This window comes from Herpailurus yagouaroundi, unplaced genomic scaffold (assembly GCF_014898765.1).
Source record: "Herpailurus yagouaroundi ecotype Mexico unplaced genomic scaffold, PumYag 197, whole genome shotgun sequence".
In the NCBI taxonomy this organism is placed as follows: Eukaryota; Metazoa; Chordata; class Mammalia; order Carnivora; family Felidae; genus Herpailurus; species Herpailurus yagouaroundi.
In genome coordinates, this window is record NW_024412428.1 from 16,671,956 (window position 1) to 16,683,596 (window position 11,641).

At 48.2% G+C, this 11,641-nt stretch overlaps 1 protein-coding gene across 2 annotated transcripts in view; it reads left to right on the top strand.

The window, feature by feature from the left end:
• Positions 1-443: 443 nt before the first annotated feature.
• FREM2 (FRAS1 related extracellular matrix 2) overlaps positions 444-11,641 on the top strand; it is a 166,919-nt gene continuing 155,721 nt past the window's right edge. For both annotated transcript variants that reach the window (XM_040448280.1, XM_040448281.1), the window contains exons 1-2: positions 444-5,884; positions 11,151-11,240. In XM_040448280.1, the coding sequence (XP_040304214.1) occupies positions 703-5,884; positions 11,151-11,240 (5,272 nt within the window). In that variant the 5' untranslated portion in view covers positions 444-702. The remainder of the gene's footprint in view (positions 5,885-11,150; positions 11,241-11,641) is intronic.

Consider the following 11,641-nt stretch of genomic DNA (forward strand, 5'->3'; position numbering starts at 1 on the left):
CGCAACGTTGCAAATAACTTTCCTCTCGGGTTTGCAAACGTCTGTGAGCAATAACCGCACACTCCTCCGCGCGAGGCTGCATCGAATTGGAGGGAGTGCGGGCGACAGTGGGTAATCCTGGGTCCTAGGCAGCTGAAGGACTGATTCGAGCCCAGACGCGTGCCTCGGCTCCTCTGCGGGAACCCCTAGCCCGAGCGGAGCGCGAGCAAAGCTGCGCAGCGTCAGGCCGCTAGCCCCTCGCTTCCAAGACAACTTTGTAGCGCCCTGCACCTCCTCCCCACCGCGCGGTTTCCCCGCCTCCGCCCCTAGGAGCTGACTGGCAGATACCACTACCCAACCCTCAACTCGGGGCCTCCTCCCGGGACCGACGATTGGCCTCCTGGGAGGACTGGAGTCAGGGGGTGCTGGGGGAGGGATTTCCCTCAAAGCTCTGGGTCCCGGGACCTGGGAAGCAGGAGTCGGGGGGCGGGGGGACCCGGTTCTCCCAGCGAATGAGCCGCGGGCGGCGGAGCCGGACGTTCGGGAAGGTTCAGCCGCCTCTGCTGCGCCAGCCCGGCCCGCGCCGCGCAACTTTCCATCCCGGCCCAGACGCGGCTACCAAGTGCGGAGTTCCTGGCACTTTGCGGAGAGGTCTCTTGCTCCCTGCCCGGACACGGACTGTGCTCTCTCAGGCTGACCTGTCCGAGCCCTAATATCTGCACCATGCACGCGGCCAGGACCCCCGGGATCGCCTCCCACGCCGGCGGGGTGGCCAGCCCCACCAGTTTTCAGCAGATCCCAACGCTGCCGCCCCGCCTGGTGTTGCTGCTGCTGCTGCTTCTCCTGTCACTGGTAAGCTGCGTCCTGGCACAGCCCGCTGCCCCTGGCCCGGCGTTGCTGTCCCCGGATCTCGCGGGGGCTGCAGGGGTCCCCGCCGAGGAGGCCATCGTGCTGGCAAACCGTGGGCTCCGGGTGCCCTTCGGCCGTGAGGTCTGGCTGGATCCGCTGCAGGACCTGGTGCTGCAGGTGCAGCCGGGGGACCGCTGCGCGGTGACCGTGCTAGACAACGACGCGCTGGCCCAGCGGCCCGGACGCTTGAGTCCCAAGCGCTTCCCGTGCGACTTCGGCCCGGGAGAGGTGCGCTACTCGCACCTGGGCGCGCGCAGCCCGTCGCGGGATCGCATTCGGCTGCAGTTGCGCTACGACGCGCCGGGAGGGGCCGCAGTGCTACCCTTGGTGCTGGAGGTGGAGGTGGTCTTCACCCAGCTGGAGGTGGTGACTCGGAACCTGCCCCTAGTCGTGGAGGAGCTGCTGGGGACCAGCAACGCCCTGGACGCGCGGAGCCTGGAGTTCGCCTACCAGCCGGAGACCGAGGAGTGTCGCGTGGGCATCCTGTCCGGCTTGAGCGCGCTGCCTCGCTATGGGGAGCTCCTCCACTACCCACAGGTCCCGGGTCCAGCCAGCGAGGGGGGCGCCCCGGAGCCTCTCCTGATGGACTGCAAAGCTTTCCAGGAGCTGGGGGTGCGCTACCGTCACACAGCCCCCAGTCGGTCACCGAACAGGGACTGGGTGCCCATGGTGGTGGAGCTGCGCTCTCGGGGTTCCCCTGTGGGCAGACCCCCTTTGAAACGTGAGCACTTCCAGGTGCTGGTGAGAATCCGAGGAGGGGCGGAGAACACCGCACCCAGGCCCAGTTTCGTGGCCATGATGATGATGGAGGTGGACCAGTTTGTACTGACGGCTCTGACCCCAGACATGCTGGCAGCCGAGGATGCCGAGTCGCCCCCTGACCTGTTGATCTTCAACCTCACCTCTCCCTTCCAGCCTGGCCAGGGCTACCTAGTGAGTACTGATGACCGCAGCCTGCCCCTCTCCTCCTTTACTCAGAGGGATCTGCGGCTCCTGAAGATTGCCTACCAGCCCCCCTCTGAGGACTCTGACCAGGAGCGTCTCTTTGAACTGGAGTTGGAAGCAGTGGACCCGGAAGGAGCAGCCTCAGACCCTTTTGCCTTCATGGTAGTGGTGAAGCCCATGAACACACTGGCTCCCGTGGTCACCCGGAACACTGGTCTCATTCTCTATGAGGGCCAGTCTCGGCCCCTGACGGGCCCTGCAGGCAGTGGACCGCAGAACTTGGTCGTCAGCGATGAGGATGACCTAGAGGCAGTGCAGCTAGAGGTGGTGGCTGGGCTCCGCCACGGTCACCTTGTCCTTCTGGGCGCCACCGATGGCAACTCTGCCCCTAAGACCTTCACGGTGGCCGAGCTGGCCGCCGGCCAGGTGGTCTACCATCACGATGACAGAGATGGCTCACTGAGTGACAACCTTGTACTTCGAATGGTGGACGGAGGACGCAGGCACCAGGTGCAGTTCTTGTTCCCCATCACCTTGGTGCCTGTGGATGACCAGCCGCCAGTCCTCAATGCTAACACGGGGCTGACGCTGGCGGAGGGTGAAACGGCGCCCATCCTTCCCCTGGCCCTGAGTGCAACGGACATCGACTCAGATGACCCTCTGCTGCTTTTTGTGCTGGAGTCGCCTTCCTCGACCATAGGGCATCTGCTTCTCCGCCAAACCCATCCTCCCCGCGAGGAAGAGGAGCTGAGCAGGGGCCCTTGGAGGAAACAGGGAGCCTTCTATGAGCAAACGGTGACGGAGTGGAGGCAGCGGGACATAACAGAGGGGAGGCTGTTCTACAGGCACTCCGGGCCCCATAGTCCTGGGCCAGTGATGGACCAGTTCACATTCCGGGTCCAGGATAACCATGACCCCCCTAATCAGTCTGGACCACACAGGTTTGTGATTCGCATCCATCCTGTGGATCGCCTCCCTCCGGAGCTGGGCAGCGGCTGTCCCCTTCGGATGGTGGTGCAAGAATCCCAGCTCACGCCGCTGAGGAAAAAGTGGCTGCGCTACACTGACCTGGACACAGATGACCGAGAGCTGCGCTACACCGTGACCCAGCCCCCCACGGACACAGATGAAAACCACTCACCAGCCCCCCTGGGCACCTTGGTCCTGACCGACAACCCCTCAGTCGTGGTGGCCCATTTTACCCAAGCCCAGATCAACCACCATAAAATTGCCTACAGACCTCCGGATCGAGAACTGGGAGTGGCTGCCCGAGTGGCCCAGTTTCAATTCCAGGTGGAGGACCAAGCTGGGAATGTGGCTCCAGGCACCTTCACCCTTTACTTGCAGCCCGTGGACAACCAGCCGCCTGAGATCCTCAACACCGGTTTCACCGTTCAGGTGAAGGGCCACCACATCCTGAGTGAGACTGAGTTATGTGTGAATGATGTAGACACCGATGTAGCCCACATCTCTTTCACTCTCACACGGGCACCCGAACATGGCCACATGAGAGTGTCTGGACAGATACTGCATGTGGGGGAGGTCTTCCACTTGGAAGATATAAAACAGGGTCGGATTTCCTATGTCCATAATGGGGACGGGTCCCTGACTGACAGCTGCTCCTTGGAGGTCAGCGACAGACACCACGTGGTGCCCATCACTCTCAGAGTGAATGTCCGGCCCGCGGGTGATGAGGTGCCCATGCTGAGCCTTCCTGCTGGTACTCTGGGGTCATATCTAGACGTTTTAGAAAATGGAGCTGCTGAACTCACTGCCAGTGTTATCAAGGGGACTGATGGGGACACTGATGATTTGATGTTGACTTTCCTCTTGGAAGACCCACCCTTGTATGGAGAAATCCTGGTCAACGGAGTTCCGGCGGAGCAGTTTACCCAAAGGGACATCTTAGAGGGCTCTGTCGTCTATGCCCACACAAGCGGTGAGATAGGCCTGTTGCCCAAAGGGGACTCTTTTAACCTGAGTCTGTCAGATATGTCTCAAGAATGGGTAATAGGTGGCAGTACTATCCAAGGGGTTACTGTGTGGGTGACCATCCTCCCTGTCGATAGCCAAGCTCCAGAAATTTCTGTAGGTGAACGGTTTCTAGTCATGGAAGGTGACAAAAGTGTTATAACCTCAACACATATAAGTGCTGAAGATATTGATTCCCTCAATGATGACATCTTGTGCACTATAGTTATTCAGCCTACCTCCGGTTATGTTGAAAACATTTCTCCAGCACCAGGCTCTGAGAAATCAAGAGCAGGAATTGCCATAAGTGCCTTTACCCTGAAAGACCTCAGGCAGAGTCATATTAATTATGTCCAGAGTGTCCACAAAGGGGTAGAACCTGTGGAAGACCGCTTTATATTTCGTTGCTCTGATGGCATTAACTTTTCAGAGAGACATTTTTTTCCCATTATAATCATTCCCGCCAATGACGAACAGCCAGAAATATTTATGAGAGAATTTATGGTGATGGAAGGCATGAGTCTGGTGATTGATACACCCATCCTCAATGCTGCTGATGCTGACATTCCCCCGGATGATCTAACTTTCACCATTACCCAATTTCCCACTCGTGGTCACATCATGAATCAGCTGATAAATGGCACAGTGTTGGTTGAAAGCTTCACCTTGGACCAGATCATAGAGAGTTCAAGCATTATTTACGAGCATGATGATTCTGAGACCCAGGAGGACAGTTTTGTGATTAAACTAACAGACGGTAAGCACTCGGTGGAAAGGATGGTCCTCATTATGGTTATCCCAGTTGATGATGAGACCCCCAGAATGACCATCAATAATGGTCTAGAAATAGAAATTGGGGAAACCAAAATTATCAACAACAAAATATTGATGGCAACTGATTTAGATTCTGAAGACAAATCTTTGGTTTATATTATTCGTTATGGGCCGGGACATGGCTTATTACAGAGACAAAAACCTGCAGGTGCCTTTGAAAATATCACAGTGGGCATGAATTTTACCCAGGATGAAGTGGACAGAAACTTAATTCAGTATGTCCATTTTGGACAAGAGGGCATTCGGGACCTAATTAAATTTGATGTGACCGATGGAATAAATGCACTTATAGATCGCTACTTTTATGTTTCTGTTGGGAGCGTTGACATTGTCTTCCCGGATGTGATAAGCAAGGGAGTATCCCTGAAAGAAGGTGGTAAAGTCACCCTCACAACAGACTTATTAAGTACCAGTGACTTGAACAGTCCTGATGAAAACTTAGTTTTTACCATCACCAGGGCTCCCATGAGAGGTCACTTAGAGTGCACAGATCAACCTGGAGCATCCATCACATCGTTCTCTCAGCTCCAACTGGCTGGCAACAAAATCTACTACATCCACACAGCTGACGATGAGGTCAAGATGGACAGTTTTGAGTTTCAAGTCACTGATGGACATAACCCTGTCTTCCGGACATTCCGTATCTCCATTAGCGATGTGGACAACAAAAAGCCAGTGGTCACCATCCATAACCTGGTTGTCAGTGAGGGTGAAAACAAGCTGATCACTCCCTTTGAACTCACTGTCGAAGATCAAGATACTCCAGACAAACTCCTGAAGTTCACTGTCACACAGGTGCCTGTTCATGGTCAACTCCTATTCAACAATACCAGACCTGCCATGGTTTTTACCAAGCAAGACCTGAATGAAAACTTAATCAGCTACAGACATGATGGCACTGAGTCAAATGAAGACAGCTTCTCCTTCACAGTGACTGATGGTTCCCATACAGAGTTCTATGTTTTCCCCGATACAATATTTGAAACAAGGAGACCCCAAGTGATGAAAATCCAAGTCTTACCTGTTGATGATAGCGTCCCCCAAATTGCAGTGAACAAAGGGGCCTCCACACTTCGCACTCTGGCTACTGGCCACTTGGGATTCATGATCACAAGCAAAATATTGAAAGTGGAGGACAGAGACAGCTTGCGTTTTTCTCTCAGGTTTATTGTGACGGAGGCCCCTCAACATGGGTATCTCCTCAACCTGGACAGAGGCAACCACAGTGTCTCTCAGTTTACACAAGGTACGGTACACTTTTCTTTCCTTATACCCAACGGAAAGTGCGGGTCTTATTTTCTGAGGATATGGCGGTCACCAAAAACGTTATAAGTAGGGGATCGAATTTGAGTCCAAGGGAAGAAAAGGAAAGGGAAATAAAGAGACGGGGAGAGTACAGGGACTCACTTTCCTGGGGAAAGAATATCCCTTCTTGCCATATGTCCCCCTGCAGTGACTTGCATTAGTGAATATCAATGTATTTCGACATTGCATTGAGTGAATATCAATGTATTTCGACAGCAGCAAGGTATGCTGCCAAACCAGGGGCCAGACCTCGGTGAGTTTAAGCTGAAGAAGGCTCTTCCGTTCTGTTTTGTTTGCCACACCTGCCCTCTGAGCAGACTGTGGTTTATACTGTGGTACAAACAGGTAGTTCGTGCAGCATTTTGGCACCTTCGAGAGAGATGTGCTTTCTCAAGTCTTTGTATTTGGACTATTGTTTTCACCTACCATTCACATAGAGCCTTCAAATTTATATTACTTTGATTAATTTTCTTGAGAGCATTGTTCTAATCCTGTCATAGTTCTTGGGAACTTTGGAACTGGAATAAAGAGATGTATTTATATTTACTTTGTAGGTTTCTAATTCTTCTATTTTATGCCTTAGGCAAACACCAGAGACCTAAGAGGTAAGCTTACACCTGTCTAGAGTTCTAACAGTTCTATGTACAAGGTGTGTCACGTGATACAGGCACAAAAAGAAAGCACGCTTCATGATGTGTAAGGCAACATGTCCATCACTGGAATATACGTTCACTTTGTTACGAACCTGAAGATACGTTAACAAGATTAATAGGAGAGTAGAAGGAGGAAGTTATTTCCTTATTTCAGATCTTCTCTGCGTCCCCTTTCAACCACAGTAACGAACACCCGTTGCCTCAAGCATCTACATTCTTGAGGCTAAAGCGTTTTTCTAACCTAAATCCTCTTTGTGTATGGACACAATGTACGACAGGAAGGGCAGGTGCCCTGTGCAGTTACTCAGTGACTGACGGGAGAAGCCCGTTCAGTCTGCTGGCTTGGGACTTAGGGCTCTGTTCTCTGGAACGTGCGACCTTCACTACAAAGGGCTTTGCGTTGCTTTCATGGAAATCTCACCGTGTCAGGATGGAAACGAGATCTACCCTCTGTGGGCTCTGTGAGCGGAGATGAGGTTTATCCTCAGGGCATCCCAAGGGGGGTGTTCTTTTCCCGCAATAGTGTTGTGCTCTGAGACAACAGATGCTTTAATAAACGGATGTCGCGAAGTGTAGTTAGTGTTAAAGTGAACTGCTCCTCTGTTTTAGATTCTGGCAAATGGCCCTGCACTCCAACCTCCTGATTCTTGGCTGCAAGCCTGAATATATTCTAGGGCCTGCAGGGACAGGAAAACCTCAGAGTGCCCAGTGTCATGCCAGACCGGCAGGAAACTTTTGTGTGAAGGCTTTCTGAGGACAGAGATACCATGCAATCTTAGACTGGTTTCTTTTCATGGAAAGTGGAAAGTGAAGAGGGTAAAAGGAATATATTACAGGATAGAAAATGTTACTTCCAATCACTCCTCTGACCTGAAAAACTAATCTGATTTTAAAGATTTTTTAAAAAGGAATTTTTGTGTGACGACAGGCAGACGATGTGGTTTAAATTCTATGGACCAAGTCCAACAGCTCAAAAAATATTGGAATATTATTTCTTAAATATCGAACCCTAAATTATGTGATTTCTTTATAGGCTCTTGCCCTATCTCTCACTGATGTGGACTCACCCTGATTATTCCTTAGAGATGAACTCACCATGATTACTCTTTATGGTTATTTGTAAATATAATCAGTTTATTATAAAAAGTGAAGATATTCTTTTAAGATTACCTTTGCTAAGAGAAACAATCACATTCCAATAAGAACCCAAATACTGACTAGGGAAACTATTGGTAGTTAATTACAGAGCACTCATTTGAACAACTTGAGACTGCGGTTTGGTTCATGGCGGTTATTTCTAGAGACTAGATGGGTGAATAAAAATGGAAAGGCTCCCATCATAGAGTTCTGGTGGCTGCTGTCTTAGTAGACAAATAAAAGCAGTATCTGGAGTAAGGACAACATAAACTTTATATTTGTTTTTGTTTTCTGTAGTCATGAAAGGATAAGCTAAACTATATATTTTTTAATGTTTATTTATTTTGAGAGAGAAGGAGAGAAAAAGCACAAGCAGGGGAGGGGCAGAGAGAGAGAGAGAGAGAGAGAGAGAGTGTCCGTGCAGAGCCCGACGTGGGGCTCGAACCCATGAACCACGAGATCATGACCTGAGCTGAAATCAAGAGTGGGATGCTTAACTATATTTTGATGGATTTTCAATGCACTGGGTTGAGTCAAGTGAGCAAAGGTGGGTAAAGAAGGTTATTCCCAAACCGATTCACATAATGGTCCTTAGGAGATGAAAATCCATTTGTTTCTAAAGTTTATTCACTTTTATTCTTAGGAAGAGTTAACAAGGCAGAATTAGGCCAATTAGAGAAATTAATTATTTCAATTTGCCAGGGTGTGCCTGCTCGCTCTATCCCAGGTTTAAATCACTTGTGTCAGGGACCTGGACTTTTTTCTCTATGAGTAGTACCCAGTGATCTCTTGTGGGAGATAAGTTGTAGGTCACTTTCAGAAATTTCCCCCAAAGAGTTCGAGCCAGGGTATGGTTGCCAGGCAAGTCAATGAACTTAGAATCAAAACAAAAACACAAAATGTGGAATGCTTGTGTAGATAAACTGAAATACATCTGATGCATGAGTAGTGGTTAGAAGAAAATCCAGTTCATTGTTAGATGTTTACTGAAAGAAGGTAACATTTTGGCAACTAGGTTTTGATCTAGCTAATACCACTGTGCCTTAAGAAGCGACTGTTTATATATTTATGATGTTTGTGATAGTTTTAGAGGTTCCTATAGAATAACAGCACTATGATCAAAGTCTTTACTTATTTGAGATTTTTTTAAAGTCACTTTTTTGAGCTATGAGTTATTAACTGAGTTATAACGAAAATGAAAAGAATTTTGGTTTGTTCCAACTAATCAATATTGCATGCCCTAACTTGGAGGGAAAATTTGACACCTTTGTGTCATGTAATTGCATTCATGTTCACTTTACTTAAGGAAAAAAAAAGGTTTTAAAAAATCAGTTTTGAAGTGGTGATTTATTTCAGTGCAACTGTTTCGTAAATATTGTATTTTTGCAAGAAAACATCAATACAAAGTGTGGATATACTAATGACTTTTTCCTTTTCTCATAGTAAAGCCTTTAGATTTTCTTATAAAATTAAAGAAGGAATGGGGAAGTTTGGAAAAAGGTCTTCCCCACATGACCAGAGGACTTTGTTCTAATGCTAAGGATGTGTGGTCAGAGTAGAGTTCACCTTATTTCTTCCTGATGAGTTAAAGGTTGAAAGGGTTCAGAGTTGTGGGAGTAGACAAGGAAAGAGCCTGTGGGGGCTTCACTCCTTACCTTTGTAGAAACATCATACATGCGTAGGTAGAGGTCCAAGCGTGGTCCACCAGACCTCTGGGCTCTTTCATTTGATTATTTATGTTTATTTACTGATTATTTTGAGAGAGAAAGAGAGATCATGAGCAGGGGAGGGGCAGAGAGAGAGAGGGAGAGAGAGAAAATCCCAAGCAAGCTCAGCACTGTCAGCACAGAGCCTGACGTGGGGCTCGAGCCCACAAACCATGAGATCATGACCTGAGCTGAAACCAAGAGTGGGATGCTTGACTTACTGAGGCACCCAGGTGCCCTTGGGCTCTCAGATTTTAAATTAAGAAACATTTGAGCCATTGCTGAATATTAGACTCCGAGCAAAGGACTGTGGGAAGTTAAGTTGAAAACAACAACAACAACAACAACAATCCCACAAGTTTTCAGTCTTCTAGGAAAGATAGCCACGCAGGAAGATACAAATGACACTAGGCAGAAATTGGGAAAGTTACAGCAGAGTTCAAAATGAAATGCTAAGGGAGAATAAAACAACTTGAATTTGCTTCACCTTCTAGTACCTCTTTTATAAGAAGTTACCATTAACTATTAAATCAGATTTTCCCCTCCTCAGATGCCTGATTGTAAGTGAGTCACATTTCAAATCTGTGTGAGCCAAGGGGGAGTGTCCTTTTCACGTCTGTCAAGTGGAGTCCTAAAAATTCATGGAGTAATTTGTTGATCCCAACACCTGGCATCACTCGAGTTTATTCTTTCATAAAGTAATTTTCTCATATACAATGATTGTGGACTTCATAGCACGAACTCAGTAGACCTCTCCGAAGATGGAAAACCTGCAGAGCGCACACGAGACAAATAAATATTACATACCATTCATTGTTGAAGCCACTTTTAGCTGCGATCTTGATTTTCTGTAGCTTTGGCAATAACTACTTACTGCCCGACCCAGATCAAATAACAATAGTGTGGCAAGCATCACAGAACAGGATGATATTTGGTTCATTATGTTGTCTGTGTGGCATCATGAAGGAGAGTAACTCGTAAAATGGGGAAATCAATTATTGAAATTGTACCTTAGTCAATACGGAAAACAAAGTATGCCAGTGAATTTGAAAGCTGGGACAGGAAGCAACCTACAGAGCATTCCTGAGGCAGAGTAACTTTTCACTCTGAATAAAAGTTTCAGCTCTCATTAGATGCTTTCTCTTCTCATTTCTCTCTGGGGTCATGACACTTATTTCAATCTTGGAGATTTAAAACGGCCTTGATTCTTTTTCTTTCAAGCTCTGGGGAACTTAAAAACAGCGTGTTGTATACCGCCAGAGGTAAGAAAAGTTAGCCAGAGGGGGGCAGGGAAGTTCTTTCCTCTTAGGGCCAGCGCTACAGGGAGGGAAAGAGTGTGATTTCAGGAGTGCCAGGAAATCTGCCATGCCTCAAAATATCTTCCTTTCCACCTGTCATGAAGTCTGACATTCCGTATTTAGAGAGTCACTTCTTTGGTGCATGAACATGCAAATACCATTGGGTGGGGCAACACCTTGCTATTATTATAACCTAACTCTTGAACTCTATCTGGATAAGGGATCAGATTTCCATGGGACAGCTGAAATCAAGGGGCTTAGAGATAGGAGAAATAAGATAGCACTGCCTCCCTTAGGAGAAGGAAATCTAAATATGGTTACAGAAAAGTAATAGCCGGTAGGATTTACCATGAGTAATGAGTCACCAATCTTGCCCTAGTAATGAATCATCTTGTTCTTTGGTTATTTTCTAGCTGACATCGAAGACATGAAAATATGCTACGTTTTAAAAGATGGGGCCAATGCCACAAGTGATATGTTCCATTTTACAGTTGAAGATGGTGGTAAGTGTTCACTCTCCTGTTAGTATAAACAAGGAGAGTGACTTTTATTGGTTGTTCTTTGATGACTTCATTACAAGGAATCTGCCTCGAGTATCATTTTATGCTCACCTGAATTTATGCCGGGTGCATTTGTTATTTGCCGATAGAAAATCTTACATTCTCAATCTGCCACAGTACTACTCTGCAATGAGTAGAGATGAATGTTCCAGTTATATTATTCTTGTCTTGGGATTAGCAAAACACTAAAAAAGAAAGATCTATGTACATAGTATCCCCATGTCCAGTTGTTCAGAATATGCCGTGCATGAAGCTGCCAACTTGAGGTGACAAGAGGATGCTGGAATCCAGCCCAGCAACACTGCCAAGCCATGTGCCTACCCGGGGCGGGGGGGGGGGGGGGG